General features: G+C 44.2%; 1 protein-coding gene across 16 annotated transcripts in view; it reads right to left on the reverse strand.

Moving 5' to 3' along the window:
- GPHN (gephyrin) overlaps positions 1-21,032 on the reverse strand; it is a 321,466-nt gene that overhangs the window by 181,448 nt on the left and 118,986 nt on the right. For all 16 annotated transcript variants that reach the window (XM_056850804.1, XM_056850798.1, XM_056850801.1 and 13 more), the window contains one exon: positions 319-411. In XM_056850804.1, coding sequence (XP_056706782.1) covers positions 319-411 — 93 coding nt within the window. The remainder of the gene's footprint in view (positions 1-318; positions 412-21,032) is intronic.

A 21,032-nucleotide genomic window follows, 5' to 3' on the forward strand; every position in this document is an offset into this window, starting at 1 on the left:
AAAAAATGAAAGAAGGCAAACAGTGCTATTCTAAGGAGAGTTCCTCCAGTCTAATCCCATTCATTTCAACTGGTTTATACTGGAGTAACTCTGCATATGTTGCCCAATGCACAAAATGAACAATATTATTCTAGCAGAACAATAAAATCAGTTGCTACTTTTGTAACTGTTCAGGGTAGGCATTTTTGGCTTGTTTTACTTGCACAATGAAACTGTATATTATATCAAAATGGCATAATACCTTGAGAAGGTTTAAATCTAGAGGAATATTACTGATATTTGCGAAAGGTATATGGTTTTAAAGACAAACAATCTCACCTCTGGTGTGACATCCCTTGGTGCGAAACCTGTTCCTCCAGTTGTTAAAATCAAGTTAAGTTCCTTTTCATCACACCAGTCTATCAGTGTCTCCTGAAAAAAATAACAAAATTGTCAAAATGTGTTTCAAAAGCAGTAATTAAATTTGATCAACAGTAATGTTTCTTTCTTTCTTTCTTTTTTTACACAATACAGGCCATTGCCAACTGTGTACAATTTCATAAGCATATTCTCAAATAGTGGGGAATGAGGCTTTGCAAAACCTGTGCTGACACTTACAACATAGCATATACAGCTGATGAGGTTCTAAATAACTGAGTAGTGCTTCAATTCACTAACATTTAAATAGGCTCAGTATTGTACTGGGTCAAATATTTTACGAGACTAGAAAAATGAATAGGTATAATTTATGGATGTGATAAAATTGCAAAGTCTTTTCTAGTTACAAAAACATCTTAAGTACCGACTCTTATCACTTATAACATATTTTGTTCTCTTTTCAAGAAGCAGCTTAACACTAGGAAACAAAGCCTTTTAGCATTAAAACAATGAAATCCTAAGAGAATTACATTCTATTCAGAGCTACGCAACTCTATTTAGGACTGCTTTGTAAGACCGCCTTGATACTAGACAACAAAAATCAATTGCAATTGTAAAACAGCATTTACAGGAGCCCAACGTCTAGAATTGAACATCACATGAAAATTACAACAATTTTTTTGTCACATGATCTATTTATGTAACACATCTATTAAAAGACAGAACAAGACATTTTTGGTGACTGGTAGTGGCTGAACTGATGGTGTGAATGTCAAGGGCAGGGATCTCATGTTAATAAAAGTGTAAAGATAGAGAAAGCTAGAGATGTGAAGGCACAGGGGAAATGAAAGAAAAAACAACAACCTGAAAACAAAAAACATTTTTTTCCCCAAGGACATTCTCCACCCCTCATAAAAATGGGACATTTGGGGCAGTAAGGGGAAAATACTCTAATGAAATATTTTCTGTTATAGAATGAATGATATTTTTTAAGACAAGTTTTTTCCTCTCTCAAAAGGTATAGCATGAAAACGTTTAAGGACTTTTTGAATTTTTCCAATGGGAAAATAGGGAAATTTGAGAGGAACTTTGAAAAAAACCCCATTTTTTTCTTTTGTAATCAGTGAAATGAAAGATGAGGTTTTACTAAGAATATGTAGTATGGAAATGTTATGTAAAATAATCTACAGAAACCCCATCAAGAACAAAGCTTCCTTTTTTCAAGGGGAGTGCAATCCCATCCAGAACATGTGACACCAAAAATCCTGGGTCAGACCTTCCACTCACCAGTAGCCCTTCCATCTTTTCAGGAATAGGCTTCAGTTTATTAGCCTGCCTCCACTCCAAAACTGCCCCCAGGCACTAGTTCAGGGTTTCTACAGCCTCCCTGGGATCAGTTGGAAGTGCGAGATAGGGGTGAGTGTCATCTGCATATTGGTGACAGCCCAGCCCAAATCTCTGAATGACTTCATCCTATGGTTTCATGTAGATGTTGAAAAGAATAATGGATTAGATGGAGCTATGTGGAATTCTATGGGCCAGAAGCCATGGGGCAAAACAGCAGTCTGCAAGCACCACCTTCTAAAATCTACCTTCCAGGTAAGACTTGAACAACCACAAAATGGTATCTCCCTGTCCCAACCCCAAAAGACAATCCAGAAGGATACCATGATTGATGATATCTAAGAGCCTGTGAGAGGCCATACTGCTGTGACAGTATGAGCGTTCTTTCTGAATAATATTCCTGACTCTCATATGGCAAAAATTAAGATTATTTTTATTTTAGCATTGGTTTAACAGTTTGCAAGCACTGGCGATTGCTGCAGTTGTTTTTTAATGGAAAACAAAGACATTCATACTTTTAAATTAAATATACCAAATATATGTACTAAGTTATAAATGATGTATTTTATGTAGTTTAATCAGTACAAGTCATTTAGGTTTGATAGTAAAGTATTGCTGTGTGGTGAAATGCCTTACACCCCAGAATTTGCACACTCCAAAATGTATATCAAGGTCTCTCGTAACTGGGTCTACACACTGTATAGGCTCAGAGGTTGCAAAGGGCTAAGGTGAGTTAAACAGGAGATACAAAAACAAGGCAGTACCTGTAAGCAGCAACACAAGGTGCCTGGGTACTAGTTCACACAGTGGATCAGTCCCTAGAAATTGACTAGCTGGTGGTAGAAGTTACCCTGAGAGAGTGTGTGTGAGTAGATTTTGGGAGAGAGAGAGAGAACAGCCTGGCTAGGCAGGAGACCTGGGATGGCTAAGAGATTTTCTCACTCCCACATGGGCTGAAATTAAGGCTTCTTCTTTTTAACCAGATTCAATGTACTACTCACAGCTGTTTTGAGTGGGTACTATTCTAAAAAACCCTATTCCAAGATGTGGAACTGGTTCTATCAAAACCATGGAGCATGTCTTATTTTACTGTAGAAGATATAAGCAATTAAGGACACAGCTGATGAGTCCATTCATTCTTGATATAGACATGCCTGTAGATAATAAGCGACAATTTCTGCTGGGTGGTTGTGATCTAGCTATCACAGTTCCAGTAGTGAAATTTATTTTGGGTTTATTTGAATTTAAGAAACATGAGAACTTAAAGAATATATATATATATATGATAAAATAAATTATATAAAATAAAATAATTTTAACAAATTCTGCTTAGCAGTTCAGTGTAGTTAGCTCACAGCCTATTGGCTAGGAGCTGTACCATTAAAGGAAGGAAATGAAGGCTTCTGTGTCCCATTTTACCACAGCATGTATTTCAGTTTTGGCCAACATTTCATTTTTCCCCAAAACAACCCCTCCAAAAAAACCGCCACCCCCCAAACACCCAAAATTTTCAACAGCTTTAAAAAGGGAATCACATGATTAAATTCTGTAAGAAGTACACATTTTCCTTACACTATCCTGAAATAAAATGTATGGATGTGCGTGGAAAGGTGGCTTTAAAACGTTTTAAATAAATAAATCTCATACCCTCTGACATCAGTCTCGATCCTCACAATTAAGTCACCTCTTATCTCATTTGTAAGCTAGTACTGACATTGATAAGGCAACACAGGAAAATTGGAAGGCAACACAATTTGCAATTGGACAAGGAGGGGCAGAGCAAGCAAGCAAGCAAGGGCTAAAATTTACCTTATTCTTTCCTGATATGTCTGTTATTCTAAGTGCTGCTATTATAAGCCAAATTATGGATGTGATTTGAGCGGGACATTGATGCTGCTTCTACCACTAACCTGTCGGTAACTCTGATTTTTGAAATGATCCTGATCTGTGAGTCCAACAGGCCAACATGAGTTTACATAGAACTAGAAACGTCCACCTAGATTTGAACATGAGTCTATTATTTGGACACAATTCTTTTAAAGTTCTCTGTGATTATTTTTTCCAAAGACATATATTTAACCATTATTTTAATAAGAATTCAGAATACCAATAATCACTTCGTTATTTATTTGGAAATATTGTAAAGCATTCCTGAAGTGGTTTACAACGGCGATTTAAAACACAGGAAAAAAGAAGACAGTACCAATGCATAAATTATCATGTATAGCAACATTCCTTTCTATGTAATACATGTTATCATTTTATAACCTCCTATTTTCTTAAACCAAATATTATAGAGGTTACACAAACTTCATAGCCGCTACTTATAATTTGATTTTCAACCAATTAAAATTAAATAAATTAAATGACTCCTCCTTGCCAGTTATTTTTCCCTGCAGGGTTACAAGCATCTGATATACAGCCCTATGATTATTCCCAGAACATTTTAGGCTAAAACAGCAATTATACATTACAATACAAGAAAATAGAACTTCATGATTTAAGAATAGCTTGCTAATGGATGTTAACCAGAATTCTGTCTCATAGATCTGAGTATGCTATTTTTCTGTAAAATCAGCATTCCTAAAGATCCAAAGCTACTTCCACCACAATGTAAAGATCCATCGGTTAAACTGTGGTTTATCTCCAAATTAATACCAGCTATAGACAGTGTTGTGTTGTGGTTAATATATCAGACTAGGATCTGGGAAACCCCAGTTCAAATCCCCACTCTGCCATGGAAACTTGGAAACGTGGAAACTTGGGTGACCTTGGGCCAGTCACAGACACTCAGCCTCGACCCTGGCAAGTATCTGAATGGGAGACCTCCAACGAATACCAGGGTCAATATATGGAGGCATGACATGGAAGTACGCAATGGCAAACCACCTCTGAATGTCTCTTGCCTTGAAAATCCTATGGGGTCGCCATAAGTCAGCTGTGACGTAACGGCAAAAACAACAACAGAGTTGCACTTACCTGTAATTGTTGTTCATCAAGTGGGCTTCTGTGCAAGCACACATCGGCCTGCACATGCACAGTCCCATTTGGGACTGAATAGAAGACATGACTTTGAAAAATAGTTCGGTAACTGATGGGAAAAATTAGATATTTATACCCGTGCACAAATTTCAAATAGCCACTAATAAACAGAAACTAACTAGACATAGGGGGAGGTCATCAGCACAACCTCTAAATTAAAAGAACACAATAACAGAGAACAGTCTCTAGTGTCATTTCAATCAAAACAATCCACACCAGGTCCACGAAAAGACAACTCAATATGACCAATGTTGTTGTTAGTAATATAATCCTTGATACATGTGTGTGTTGTGTGTGTTAAGTGCGGTCAAGTCGCTTCCGACTCATGGCGACCCTATGAATGAAAGTCCTTCAAAATGTCCTATCTTTGACAGTGTTGCTCAGATCTTGCAAATTGAGGGCTGTGGCTTCCTTTATTGAGTCAGTCCGTCTCTTGTTGGGTCTTCCTCTTTTCCTGCTGCCCTCAACTTTTCCTAGCATGACTGTCTTTTCCAGTGACTCTTGTCATCTCATGATGTGACCAAAATACGATAGCCTCAGTTTAGTCATTTTAGCTTCTAGGGTCAGTTCAGGCTTGATTTGATCTATAACCCACTGATTTGTTTTTTTTTGGCAGTCCACGGTATCCATAACACTCTCCTCCAACACCACATTTCAAAGGAATCTATTTTCTTCCTATCAGCTTTCTTCACTGTCCTGCTTTCACACCCATACATAGTAATAGGAAATATGATGGCATGAATTAATCTAGTCTTGGTGGCCAGTGACACATCCTTACACTTCAAAATCTTTTCTAGCTCCTTCATGGCTGCCCTTCCTAGTCTCAATCTCCTTCTGATTTCTTGGCTGCAGTCTCCCTTTTGGTTGATGGTGGAGCCAAGGAATATTATACATATAGCTAGTAAAATAATCCAGAAGCAATTTTATGAGTTAGCATAACGTTAAAACAGATCCATCTCCAACAGGTCAGAGTCTATTCGGAGGAGGATGAAAGGCTTACAGTTGTTTTCACTGCCTGATATAAAACAAAATTGTGAAAAATTGTTCTATTTGATACAGAAAATCACTAATTATTATGGATCAATCAAACCAAAGTTTACAGCCCAGGCAAATGGACTGTTATATAGACTAAATTCACAATACATATTTCAGTTTGTGTTAGGTATAACAAACACTTTGCAACCAGAAATACGTTTCTTAACGTATTAAGCGAGCATAATCTACCAAATAAATATGAATTTTATGACTAAATTTAAATCCTGTTTTTCTTGATTTAATTTTTTTTCTTTAAGAAAATTAAGCTATGGCGTAAACCCATGCAAGACTGCTAAATTAGCAACTTCTAATAATAATAAAATTGAACAATAAAAAATAGATAAATATTAACTGAAACATCGTATTAGACTATTTTCTTTACAAACCATTAATGTGTCTAGTAGTCAACATGGCCCCATCCACAGATACTTAAATCCACTGATAGGGCCATTTACAGACTAGGGAAATATTTCAGCAAACTTTGGAGACTCCCCACCCAGGTTTGCAGAAACATCTGAACAGAAGGAGGAAATAGAAGCAAGATTAAATTCCCCCCAAAGAGGAGTGTTGTCTGAACGTGTGGCGACAATACATCTCTGTTGGACCCACTGCCAATGGCAGAGGCAGAAGTTCCACAGGTGGGTAAGAAGAGGGGCTGACAGGCAGGCAGAGAGGTGAAGGGAAGGCGGATAGGAAGGCAGAGTTGCAGGGAGTAGAGTGAGCGGAGGTGCTGCTGCTGACCCTCCATTGAGAGAGCCAGACAGGCAGGGAAGAACTGCTGGATCAGGCAGGAAGCTGTGGTGCTTCAGCTAAGCAGGCTGGCTGAAGAGTTAGGGGAGGAGATGAGTGGGCAAGCTGAGCAGCAAGGAAGGGGAGGAAGTGGCAGGGTGGTCAGACTGAGGAAATGGGGCAGCAGGAGGCGAGGATCTATGTTGGTGATAAGGGGGGAGAAGAAGTAGGGTATCAAAAGAAAATGATGAGAAGTAGAGGTGACAACAGGAGGAAAACAGTAGAGAAGGTTGGCTGGGGGCAGGCATCAGAAACCAGGGGGCAAAGCAGGAACCAGTGAGTGAATTTCCCCGTGATTTTCTCATGGCTCCCCACTTGTAAGAAACAGAATCCCCAATGACTACAAATAAATACATTTAACAATTCAAGTTGTCAAAAAGAATTGTATAGTTTTGTGTATTCATGCCCAAGAAAACAACTTGAATGATAAAAAGTTAATTTTTTTAAAATCAAACTATACAGGAAGTTCTAAGTCTTACATTTTCAGTACATTGTCTGCTTCTCTAACTGCCTCTGCTTCAACTGTCCTCCCAGGTTGTCATTAGAGCAGCTGAGCTGCCTATTGCTATTGAAGGGTTAGGGCCTCTATCTCTATTTCTCCCTCATCTGCATAACTATATGCCTGCATGCCACACAGTGAAGGCAAACAATTCATCCCCTACAAATTGAGCCATCACCTGTCTCGTCTACCCCTGTCTTTGAAGCAGGTCAGCATCTTACTGTGGGAGCTGAGAAGCTGTAGCCTTCTAGCAGGTACAAACAGAACCCCCCCCCAGCTGTCTAGCACCTGCAGTATCCCATATACTGAACCTGTGCATATACAGAATCATCCAAAGCCTCTGAGCTACTGTAATATTGGGTTATGCATAAAACAGTCAATCAAGGCAATCTGTCTGCCAGATAATGTACCTGTCACATGTGTAACAGCTGATGCTAAGTCACTGTCTCCCCTTACTACCCCAAGAAAGACAATGAGGCACCAGATTACTGTCAGCTGGGAAGAGATTTCTACATTTTCTCAACAGAGGCCTGCACAAGGCATTGCACAATTAAAATTGTTTTGTTCAGGTTAGGAACATTTTCTGTATTTCATAACTGATTGCACTTGGTAAAGCTCCAACTGCACCCTTAGTGGAAATGTCCAGAGATTTCTGAAAACTCGTTGACCCCAACAAGAATATTTCCTGGTTAGCAAGAGAAAATAAAATTAAACTTTCTATCTGGAAACATAAAGGAGATTAAAACCAAACAGGAAGTTATAGCTGCCATCAAACTAATAGCAAAGATTCATCTGGAAATGTATGTTACCCTAAGAATCATAGCTAGAATCTGAAGACCCACATGAGTGAGCAGAAAATGCTTCTGCCAGCATGGACTTTTTAGAGAGAGGGTTTTTTTCTTATTTTGGGAGCTCCTCATGCTTTATCAAAAATAGTGCTTGTGGATCTCTGGACCTCCAGAAACATTTGGGGAGGGGACACACACACAAAAGCCTGAAGAGGGAAGACAGTCTTGAAATACCTCATGGGACATCAAATGGGGGCCTGTGCATCTTGGCCAATATTCACCAAATATGGAGAAAGTAACTTTCAGATGTTGTCCATGTAGGAAGCAGGTTCTAAAGAAACATGTATTTTAAAGATGTTTTGAAAGCTCCACAAATAAAGGGTCAATAGTTTTGGTACTATCCAAAGTGAAATCAACATAGTTCTAGCTTAGTATGGATGACAAAATAAGTATCCTGAATTATTGCTACTGTGTTTAAATCAGACGCGATGTGGCTTTTTCATCTATGAAATGTGTTGCCTTTCACAGAAACAAAACCCCCCCCAATGCAATCATGAATCATTCTTCGAGCTGTAAAACTCATAGAAACGTCTCAGGATGAATATGTATTCCCCCCCCCTCTCACACACACATAAACATACAAACTCGTGAACGAGACACACAAAACAATGTTTGCAAGAATCTGAAACTATTTATGTACCTTACCATGCAGCTTTTAGAGGCAATGAGTGTAATTCATTGTCTTATCATTACCTTTCATTTTTAGTCTGGGGGCAAAAGTATCTTTTTTATTTTTACTTTTTATAACTTTAAGCATTATGGCATACATAGTACACAGTATGCATTACATCAAAAAGAGCAACTATAAAAATCAATAGTAAAGCCAAGTGTGTGATACGAAGAACCTAAGAAAGTTTGCCAACAGGTCTGACCTATGTTTCAAGGCATCACCCATTCTGGGTGGGGTTGTACTCCCCTTGAAGGAACAAGTCTATAGATTGGGGTGCTCTTGAAGCCAGGCCTACTCAGGGCCGGTGCCAGTCATTTTTGTGCCCGGGGCAAGGCTAACTACTTGCGCCCCCCATTGCTAACCAATTTTCAAAAACAGATGTCTTGTAGAAAAATAAAAGCACAAAACTTTTTATAAGATGTTATAATTAAGTATATTCCATAGCACTGCTGTGGTATTTATCTTAAACTAAAAAATATAAATTGTCAGTTGCATTTTTTTCAAGAAACTAATCTGTTTAAAACTGTGCCCCTCAGGCCAGTTCTGCACTCCTCTGAGGTCTGTGCCCTAGGCGACCACCTAGTTCGCCTCATGGTAGCACCGACCCTGGGCCTACTGCTGGATAAACAGGTGGCAGCTGTGGCCAGGAATGCCTTATAAGAGCTTCAGCTGGTTAGCCAGCTGTAGCCTTTCCTGGGCAGAAAAGATCTGGCCACTGTGGTGCAAGCCCTGGTTACATCTATATTAGATTACTGCAACACGTTGTTCATGGGGCCACCCTTAAAAAGTGTTTGGAAACTTCAATTTGTGAAGAATGCTGCAGCCAGAATAGTGACAAGAGTGGGTCGCAGGGACCATATCACTCTAGTCTTGGCCTGTCCACCCTGGCTCTGAATCTGTTTCCAGGAACAATTCAAGGTGCTAGTGTTTACCATTAAAGCCCTATATAGTTTAGGACAGACAGACCTGAAGGATCACCTTCTCCCTTATGAACCTATCTGACAGCTGCAGTCCTTCCTAGGCCTTGCTTTGGGTTCCCCTGACTTCTGAGATTAGACAGACAGCAAAATAGGAGACAGCCTTCTCTGACATGGCACTAAAATTCTGGAACTCTCCCTCCAAGAAGACTTGTCTGTCCCCTTGCGTTGCCATTTTCCTCCACCAAGTGAAGACATTTTTGTCTTGTTTGGCGTTTTTTCAATGATCTCTCCTTCCTGCCCAATGTTATGGTAACTCCATTAAGCCTGTTTTCTAAAATGTTAACTTCAAATACCCAGGGAAGAGTTGCAGAAATAAAAAGGAACATGGGAAAATCAGCATTCCATGGTTGGATGCAGGCCACTATCTTGTTCATCATACAAACATCCTTCTGTGTCACGAGAAAAAGGCTGTGTGGCCTACAGTGTCAAAGGTTTGCTTTTCAAATAATTATTCGATTAATATCTGTTTTCCTTTAGGTTCTGAATATATAAAAGTAGAGATTTTAGACTAATACAAAGATAAAGCTGAATGTTGTGGCTTTTGTTTAAGTTATTCCACTGCAAAATGAAAGAATTCAGGAGCTTAAAGGGATAAAGAATTTAATCAAGTACTTGCTACCTCATATCTGCCACATAGTCATAAGAAACTCTATTATGTCCAAACTTCTTTTAAAATGAATTTTCATTTTCCCAAAGGACACAAAATTATTTACATAATGTCAGCACTACAAAAAGATCTATCTATATTTAGAACCACTTGCTGCCCAAGACAGGTACATTCTACATTAGAATGGGAATTGGTGATTCTAGTTTATTGCTGGAATTTACATATTGCTGTAGGTTTGGCCTAAGGGAACTGAAGTGTGGCTGTGATAAAAGAAGGTTAATATTCCTTTTGGCTGTAGGTATTTTCTCAAATGAGGGATAATTGTTAGGAAATGATTCCTCAATTACCCTTTTCATGTACCTGTCAGAACTTGAAATTCTTGAAATTCTATGGCAAGCCTATTTCTGACATAGAGTTTTAACATGGGAAACATGAGGCTCAGCAGAAATCCCTCCCAAAAATCTGCAAAATGTTGTAGATTTGGCCTAAACACTAGGATATAGATCATACACTTGGGTCATTTCCTTCGAACATAATTTAGATAATCCCCCCCATTTGTGATGGGAGGGAGTTTTAGCAGAAGCAGTCCATGAGGGTTTTTTTATTTTGTAAGAATGTCCAATACTTAATAAAACACCAAAATGTTCCTTGAAATATCATTTTATTTAACTCTGGAACTGGAAGACTAATACTGTAAGCACTTGTCCTGAAGAATTTCCCAAAAAACAACAGCCCAGGCAGGTAATCCAAGGAGGGTCCTTCCGGCCGGGGAGGGAGAGAGAGGTCTGGACGATGCGGGCAGGCTGATGCAAAGTGGCCCACGGTGCCGCAAACGAGACAGGCTTCCCTCTGAAACCGGGATTCGCGGTCCTGAGAGGGTCGCGTTGGTCTCCGCGGAGCGGGGGTTGACACTTTAGGAGGAGGCTTTTGGCTGCTGCCCTCTTTGGTCCGGTACCTAACCAGGGAAATGAATTGGCGGCGGCTCTCTACCTCCTCCACCAGGAGGATCCAATCCTCCAAGGTGTCAGGATCCCCACGCATGTATGCCCAGTTTAAAATGTCAGGATGCAAAGCTTCCCGAAAATAGTGTATACGGGTGGCTTCAGGCCAATCCACTATTTTACCGGCGAGTCGCTGAAACTCGTCAGCGAATTCTCGAACTGGGGTTGAGCCCTGACGGAGTTGCAAAAGTTCAGCTTTAGCTCTCTCCCCCAAGAAGGGGTCTTTGAAGCGTCTCCACAGAGCAGACATGAAGTTGTTGAGAGAACGTATGGAGCGACCCCGAGAGTCGAACTGGAGAATCATCCAATCTGCCGCTTTTCCTGTTAAGAGGGAGGCAACGAAATGGACCCGGCTGTCCTCGGTAGGGAAAAACTGGCCTTGTTCCCTCATGTAACTATCAACATGATGTAGGAAACAGGGTAAAGCCTCGACCGAGCCATCATAAGTGATCTTTAGTCGAGGTTGTTTCCATTGAATAGGTTGCCCAGGGAGCAGTAATACTGGTGCTCCAACGGGCGGTACATTTGGCGCCCCAGGGAGAGGCTGAACTGGCGCCCCGATGGGTGGCGTGGCGGGCGCACCGGGCGCGACCGGCGCCCCTGCGACCGGTGCTTGGGGTGGAGGTTGCGGAGCTGGTTGCGGTGGCTGAGGTGGAGCCGGTATAACGGGCGGTTTGAGCCCATTGCAACCGTTCATTCTCGCAGAGTAGCTGTTCCATTTGATCTTGTAGACGGTTTACGTGGTCTGCCAACTCTCGATTCTGGTTCCGCAAGTAATACGTGTAGTCGCTGATCCCCCCCAGTGCGTCTGGATCGGCTGACCCGGAGGTTGGCAGCCCAGTGGGATCCGTCGTCATATAAGTCTTCCTCGTCGGAATAATCCGAATCAGGGGGATGTTCAGCAAGGCGCCGGGCCCGTTGCGTGGTGCGAGACGGGACGAACATTGGGGAGAAAGAAGGCCCAAAAGAGAACCCCGACCCCATAGTCCCTTTGGGGCGCACATCTTTTGCATCTGCCTGGGCCCGTTCGGCAGCCAATTGCTGTTCCTTCTTTAGCCGCTTCCGCGGCTTGCCGTTGGTCCTCAGCCCGTTGTTTGTCTGTGAGCGCCTGGTCGGCTTCAAGCTTCAAGGCGACGGCCGCAGTGACTATCGGAACGCCTTCTCGCTGCAAAAGGGTGAGGAGTGGGGCATGAGTTCGTAATGGGCATCCCGGTCCGCCTCCTCAGACGTCCAGGGCGTCGTTTCCGTGAGGCAGCACCACTGAATCTGAACGAGGTCAATCAGGTGGTTGATATCCGCATCAGTCCGCAGTACTTCAAGGAGCACATCATGCGGCAGAGTAGGGTCGTCAGAGAAGGCAGACGATCCCAACAAAAGGGCCCAACGGGTTAAGTCCTCCAGGATTCCAGACGTGGAACCCGTACTCGGGGAGACTTGACAGCCACCCAAGATGTAGGCGAACCCTCCAGGGCTCCAGCCAGGCAGGTTAAAGCACAGTGTGATTCCTGGCTTAATGTAAGCACTTGTCCTGAAGAATTTCAAAAAAACAACAGCCCAGGCAGGTAGTCCAAGGAAAGTTGACTTTAATGGAAAACAGGCAGGAAAACAGAGCTTGCAAACTAAACTAAGCCAGGAATGGCAAACAGAATCTACACAGTTGTATATATGGTCATATCAGATAACACAGGTTGGCATGGTAACCCCTCGGCCAAGCTCCCACGGGAGAGGAGCCAAGAGGAATGTCCGTTAGGTAAATAGTCCTTGGCTGAGACGAACAAAGCAGAGCAGCTGCAAGAAACCCAAAACAATCCAGAAGTGTTGAGAACAGGCCTGCTCCTGACAAATACCCACAACACGACCCGTCTCAAAGTAGACTCAAATACCTGAGTGGCCATATAATTATTTAGGAACTTGCCTAAAAGAACTTGGTGAATTCTCTGTAAGCTAACAACCTACACAAATGTTTAGAAGTACACTCCCACCTTCCTCAGACATGCTGTGGAAGTACACTTCACCTCTTCCCACCCTTGGTAATTAAGATGGAGTAAACTGGTCCACTCAATCCATAGGTAACAAAAGCACAAACTTTATTTCCCTGGAAGGGGAAAGAATGGCCTGAGTCTTAAAGATTAAATATATACATTTGTAACAGCATGTGAAACTTAGGCCACAGAAACAGTTTCACTTTAGCCCTTAGGAGAAATCCTTTGTGGCTTTAGACCAGGGGTGGGGAACCTCCGGGTAAGAGATCATTTCACCCGGCCCGCAGCCCGCCTGCCGAGACCGGGAGCTCCAGGGAGATCTTCCTGTTCCTAGAGAGAGAGACAAAACATGTGCCTGGCCGGGCTGGTTCTCTCAGCAGCCCAACTGCCTGAAGGTGCTGGGGCGCCCGAACCTCATGCCGCCATCTCCCCCCTTGCCGGCCTGCCACTGTCCATGCTGTGCCCCTCCGCCGACTCGGTGGGCTCCTATACGGCCCTCCCCTCACTCTCCCCCAAGGCCAACAGGTAAAGCGGGCTCTTTGGCCATGCTGTCCCCGATTCTTCCTCCCCCTCCAAGCTCGCCTGTGACCCGTGCGGTGGGGCGATCCCCCGGTCGCAACCCCACGCTGCGGCCTGAATTTGCTGGGGCGCCCAAAGCATGTGCCACCGTCTCCCCCCTCACAGAGTCTCTGTTGTGGTGAGGGAAGGTGATTGTAAGCCGGTTTGATTCTCACTTAAGTGGTAGAGAAAGTCGGCATATAAAAACTAACTCTTTGTCTTCTTCTGATTTGAGCATTTAAATCAGGGTGGGGAACCTCCGGCACATGCTGCCGTCTCCCCCCTCGCTGACTTGCGCGCTGGGCACACGGCTGGGCACACCGTGGCCTGAATTTACTGGGGCGCCCGAAGCGCCTGCCGCCGCCTCCCCCCTCACTGGCTTGCGCGCTGGCCGCGCCCCGGCCTGAATTTGCTGGGGCGCCCGAAGCGCCAGCCGCAGCCTCCCCCCTTGCCGGCTTGCACTCTGGATGCACCATGGCCTGAATTTGCTTGCGCGCTGGCTGCGCCCCGGCCTGAATTTGCTGGGGCGCTCGAAGCATCTGCAGCCGTCTCCCCCATCGCCGGCTTGTGCGCTGGCCGCACCCCGGCCTGAATTTGCTGGGGTGCCCGAAGCGCCTGCCGCCGCCTCCCCCCTCTCCGGCTTGCGCGCTGGCCGCACCACAGCCTGAATTTGCTTGCACTCCCGAAGCGCCTGCCGCTGCCTCCCCCCTCGCCGGCTTGCCTCTGTCTGCGCCAGAGGTCCTCTATCAGCATCTCTGGGCGCTGCTCGCTGGCCAGTGGGTCAGGGCTTCCGGCCCTCAAGGTATCAGGGAAGAGGGGGAGGTGCTGATGTTATAAATGTGCAAATGGCCCTTGGCAGGAAATAGGTTCCCCACCCCTGCTGTAAATGATCAATAACAAAGCTTTTACTCTACTATTTTATCATCTTCTTAGGGTGCTGGGCAGAGTTTGCTCACCAATGTTGTTATCGACATTCAAACACAGTTGCCTCTCCTTCCAGCGGCTTGCCCACTCTTCCTTCGGGAAAGTCCAAATGGTGGGCTCGGCCACCGTTTCTTCCAAAAGGCCAGTCTGGTCAACTGTCTCGAGGTTGCTTTCCTCCTGGCTCTCAAACGACAGCCTGCCTGTTGCCATTGCTGTCCTAACTCAAACTTCCAAAAATAATAAAAACTCACTAGGTGCCTCAGGCTGCAACCTCAGCACAAAATTGATTTAAGGAAACCTTTCAGGGTTCCAATTCAGATCACGCACACTGCCACCATGTCGAGGAGACCCGGTCTGCTTTCCAGCAGGCTGGTTCCTCTTTAGTTCAAAAGTCACCAAATGTTTTCCTAAGAAAACCCAAATCCCTTACTGAGCTCCAGGATTCCCCCTTTGAGCGCAGTACAGGTATATTGCCACCAGCTCTCAATTCCAAAAGGCTGGCTTCTCCAGGAATGAGCTGAGAGCGGCTCTTCCCCAGCCAGTTTCCCAAAAGTCAAAAGAGGCAAAAATCGTCCCTGCAGAGTAGAGCTTCTGCCAAGGGAGGCTTGTTGCCACAAAACACTAAGGTAGGTGGTTTTCACATACACTCGCTCTCACTCCGGCATTCAGATTTAGCCCTGAGCCCCAGAAAGGTTTCTCAGACTTCAATATAAAGTCTATTAGTTTATTTTAATAAAATGTGCTCGTTACAGAAAAGGAAAATATTCGTGAAGCAGGTAGCATAAAACAAGAAATCTTAGCAATCTCTAACTTCACAGTAATTCTTAAGTTTCAGGCAAAATAGGCAAAGTTTCCAAGAGAGTTACAAAGGCAAGGCTTTAGTTGATTTATAGTTACCAAGATCAAGGTTTGGTCCTAATACACAGAGTGTCAGTCCCTCATGGTTGTCAAAAGATGATGATAGCTCGGGGACATGGCCAGCATGTCCCCCCCCCCCCCAAGTTTCATGGTTTTTGGTTCAGAACAGGGTTCATACGTATCTCTCCAATCTCGTCAGGTGGTGGCCATTCACCCAATCGGATCATTGAGAATCCAGTAAGCCTGTAAGATATTTGGCATATTTGACACCTCTAGGCCTTTTGAAGTTAAGGATGAATTTGCATTTCTGCAGCAATGCAAAACATCTGGGTTCTTTCAGGCGCCAGCGATGCGAGGCTTGCTTTGAACAGATATCTGATTTACAATAGGAAGGCTTGCTTTGAAATTCACACATTACCCTAAACTGAAGTGACTTCTCACGGGAATAGAATTGGGTTCCCACGGGAAAGGTTTGCGAGAGAGCTGATACGGTCATCAGCTCCCAGAGTCTTGATATCAAAACATTGAAGGCCGCAGCCTGAACCAATGTTTGGTGACCAGAAGAAGAGCAAGGCTGCTTTTCTTCACACCCTACTTCATTTGTAAGCTCTGTCTGGGCTTCATTTATAACTTCAATATATACTAAGCAGGATTCAAGTGGTTTAATCTCACATATTAACTGTGCAATCCTAAATGGGGGAATGCTTAAGAAGCCAACTAGCCACTACACAGGCCTGTCTTTAAGATAATAAGTAGGATTTGTGCCAACACAGTGCCCCAGCAGGCTGGTGCTATAGGCCCCTGTGCTGGCATGGAAGTGGGCAGGCCAGGAGTTTGTCGGCTTGGAATGCCCCCCCCCCATAGCGACAGAAAGTTACACTATCAAAAAAAGGTATCCGTTCTCCGGAGGCTCCACTCGAAGAGACGACCACGCACTGACAGGTAATCAAGGGCTAGGAATCTGTCTGCCCTGCCCTGACCATCCACATCCACCTCTCCCATTCCCCTAGCACAAGGCTGGGCACCCCACCCATTCTGGCTTCCACAACAGAGGCCAGCGATCTGTTGGTGTGGGGTGCCCATGTCAGGTAATGGGGAGGACTCCCATGAAACTATAACTGGGAGAGATACTGCTAAAAGGGGGAAGGGATGGTTGCAGCTCCACACTGGGCTGTTAGCACCCTCCCCCATTGGTGGTGGTCAGAGCACAACTGTATGGATCAGCTAGCCAAGCTACCCTAAGACTCAATCCCTTACAGGAAAAAAAGCCCTATGCAGCAGTAGCAAAACATCAATCATTTGCACTAACTGCACTTGTACATGAGATGGGTGTAGCCTAACGGGTTGCCAATCTCCTGGACTGGTCATGGCAACCCCGGCAGATGTGTGCAGCAGCCTCTCCAAACCAAGCGGCAAGCCTGTGCCACCATGGAAAGGACTCTTCATCCCGTGAAACCGGCAGTCAAAGAGCAGTAGCCAAAGTAGTCCCTCCAGCGAACCAGAGGGCATCCATGTTCCTGTGTATCCTGCTCCAGTGAAAGCCATATTGCAGGGAATACGTCCAGGCATGTAGCCTGCACCAACACCCCCCCCCTTGCAACATTGGACTAGTTCAGCAAAGCCATTCAGCAGACATTGAGATAACAATGACTCGCACTTCAGCAACGATCTCCAGACATTAGCAGAGATCGCACCTTTTGTTTCAGACCATTAAGCTCATCAGCAAGACTCCTGGTGTCTTCCTGGGTTGCACAAGCCATTGGAATCAGAATAGATTTCCAAATTCTCCTCACCCCACCCTGGCAGGGTCTTTTGTCACCTTTTTTGTCACCTGGGAACCTCCCGGGATAATCCAATCATCCTGCCCCCAGAGAAACAGTATAACTGGGGTAGCCCACGCCCATAACTCTCTCTTAGGTTTTTCCCTCCACACTTGCTGTCACTCTGTTGGTCTGAGCAGTAATGCAAAGCCACCCAGCTTCCCAGCCCCCTGGGAAAGCCAAGCTAATCCATACCCCCCCTGTATTATAGCCTAATGGAACTTGGACAACTCCTCTACAAGATAAGGTATCGTATATCCTGTGAAAATATTCCTGCCACTGGCAACCATCTCTCTCTCTTACCTTTGAATTCCTAGATACTCTGTATGTTTGTGTAGCACCATTTGAATGCTTGAATACATAAACACTATTTAATTTGGAATCCTTTTGCCTCTGTCTTCATTCCAAGGTCACAGAATATGGACTCTGGTATAGTTGGCTGCGATCTCGCTATATAAATACATATTTACCGACTGCTCAAGCTAATTTCCCCATTCAAAGAGCAATTTGGGTAACATGGGTATCATTTGCATAGCATCAGCATCCTGCCTCAGTGGGGTCGCCTGTGAAATCCCCCCCAGGATAAAACTGTGGGCTCTGCTGGAGAGCCGCACACATGGCCAAACCCAGCATGAAGTCTGTGTGGTTTGTCATTGCTGTGCATGTCTCTGTTTCACTTTCTTGAAGGTGGTAATTCAAGGGGAAAACTTGGCGGTATGGACGCTGCTGTTCCTTTACCCTGCTTAGGTTTTGGTTCAAACCTATTTGGAGCGCCCTACTCCATACAGCTTCTCTAACTCAGAGTCCACCTTACTGGAAATATGCTGCACTAGGGAAGTCCCCTGTGAGCAGCTCACAAAGGCAAAGGTGCCATACTAGACAGAGCTGGCAACTTCTCTCACTGGACCCCTTCATGATTTACAGTTTAATTTAGTTAGGCTGGTTCCACAACTATGTCCCTGTCAGTTTGTGAGAAAATGAGGCTAGCTACATGCCTTCTGCTGTTACATCTCCTCCCCCCATCTGTGACCTCCTTTTAGGGCTGCCCCTCCACATGTCCCAGAGGGTGGGCTCTGACCAAGGGATGCCCAAGCTGGGATGCCTGCAGCTGGTTGTCCAGGTGCCACTGGACACCCATACTGTTCAGCTGCCAAACAAAGCAGGGGTCTAGTGGCACCTTCAAAGTTCACCTCAAACTTAGGTCCCTACCACCTCTCCACACACAGAGACTTTGCTGGCTACTGTGTTCAGAATGCAGCTTGGTAGCCAGAGTGAAGACACCTTCTGCTTTTCAACATCTCTGCTGAGTCACAGGGCCTTTCCCTGCAGTATTCTATTTAGACCAGGGCTGGTGCCTGAAACATGAATCAAAGGGCAAGAGCCAAAGGGCTCTTAGCCTGCTGGTCTCGCAGCCTGTGGCTCAGTGGTCTGGAAGAGCTAGTACCCTGGCTGTATCAGGAAGAAGTGTGACGCAACACTGCTTGGCCCCCATCTGGTGTACCAAGGTAGGCAGGGCTACCCAAAGAAAAGACTGGGATATCTGGCCTCTTGTACTGGAAAGAAGTAGGGTGAGGGTCTGTGAAACTTTGTTTTTTATCAGGTGAGAGCTGGGTTTTGCATGTGTGCATTACGTAGATCCAGGTGAGAGGTGGTTCCAGATTTGGGGTTGCTTTATATTTTATGTTTTCCAAGATTGAGATAAGAAGTGGGTCTTTATATTAAGAATGGGCGTGTTTTTATTTTTTATTCTTTTTCCTACTGGTGGGAGAGATGTGCTTGGGAAACAGAATGGTGTGAGAGATGGTGCCATGATTCATATATGGAGAACAGAGTATTCAATCATTATTAGCCATGTTAGCACAATGCAAATGTTCAAAATCCCATTTGCCAAATCTTGGTTAGGACTGGTGCCTTCATGCTGCTTTTATAGGCTGAGGCATCTGGCTACCACTGTTCAAAACATTATGCTGCACTAGATATGTTTGCACATGATAAAAATAGATCATTGGTATAATCCAGCAGGGCTTGAAGAATTTTATAGAAAAAGCTTTTTTGTACTTCCATACTGGAGTTGTATTACATATAATGAGAATTAATAGGAAAGGAGCCTAATTGGCCTACAGTTCCCAATCTCATGAACCTTCTATTAGAAGGAGGAATGCAGTGTATAAAATTCCTGCCTGCTGTCAAGAGTTACTGAAGTTCATGAAAGCACAAACATAATCATATATTGTATGTTGCTTAAAGCAACAAAAGCATTATATTATGTCACAATTATATTCATAACCTGGAACTGAATTTGCAAAGGAACTGTGAATGCTTATTAATTCCAAGCATGTTTCATTCACAAAAACTAAAAATAGTTCAAGCATTACATTACACAATAAATAATGAAAACTCCTGTAGTGCAATCCTTGAAGTTACCCAACTGAATTGCAAATTTATTTTCTTAATAAACTTGCCCTTTCCAAGAGAATATATGTAGCAAAAAGCAAATGCAATCTCTATTCTCAATATGTGGGTAATGATGTTCATATTATAGACAGGATAATAAAGTAGTGATTATTTTAGCAAGCATTTCTCATATAAAACTACATTGTTTGAAGGATGTTTTCAAAACATTTTGCTATGACAACATATTACATTCTGCTTATGGTGCTTTCCATCAATAAAAAGTCTTGCTATTAACTATTCTGCACTCCAATTTTCTGTTTTTACTGTCAGAGTTGTTTTTGGGTATCTGATAATTCATTTGGTTTCTTAACACAAAAACAGAGTTGGAAGGGACATTATAGGCCACCAAGTCCAACCCCTGCCCTGACCTGGATGGCCCAGGCTAGCCTGATCTTGTTAGATCTCAGAAGCTAAGCAGGCTTTGTCCCGGCTAGTACTTGGATGGGAGACCACCAAGGAATACCAGGGTTGCTATGTAGAGGAAGGCAATGGCAAACCACCTCTGTTAGCTTTGAAAACTCTACTGGGTTGCCGTAAGTCAGCTGCGACTTGACAGCACTTTACATACACACAGTCCGTGTAGCAGCTGCCATTTATGCAGGTGCTCTGCCTCAAGTCCTCATGCATCCTTCATCAGAAAGACAACCCCCTCTAATGCTTGTGAGAGCAGCACCTGCTCAGCCCTCAAAGGCTCAAACTGCCTCTGGAAAAGCAGTATGTAAAACAAACTCCTGTGACTGTGTATGAGCACAAGAGTTTGCTCCCTTGCTCATCCATGAGGACAGGGCCTATCTCACATGGTTTCAGTTCACTAGCATCTTGTGGGCAGGTTTGGCCATCTTGGGACTCCCTCCTGGGGACTATGGCACTGGGACAGCCATGGAAGAGGCAGGGCTTGGGTTGTCCCTGGCCCGCATTCAGGCAATTAGGAGCTGGAGGCCAGTCACCTTTAAAACCTACATTTGCCCCGTCCTTCCACCAGTCACTAACTACCTTTCTTTTAGTTCTAGCAGGGCAGGTCATGGTCCGGATCATGGGCCACAGCATTGTGCACTGGGCTGGGGTCTCCACAGCTTCATCTGCATGGGGATGTCCTTGGGCCTAGAGGAGTAATTGTCAATTGAATAGATCCATCGCAGGGGGATGCGATGAGAGGAGCTGGCGACCACTGTCACCTGGCAGGTTGTCATTCACAGGCCTTCAGATGCCTTGGACATACAGCAGGGTGAAAATCACCTTACTAGCAGGAAAAGGGTGGAGCTAC

This window comes from Euleptes europaea, chromosome 6 (genome assembly GCF_029931775.1).
Source record: "Euleptes europaea isolate rEulEur1 chromosome 6, rEulEur1.hap1, whole genome shotgun sequence".
In the NCBI taxonomy this organism is placed as follows: domain Eukaryota; kingdom Metazoa; phylum Chordata; class Lepidosauria; order Squamata; family Sphaerodactylidae; genus Euleptes; species Euleptes europaea.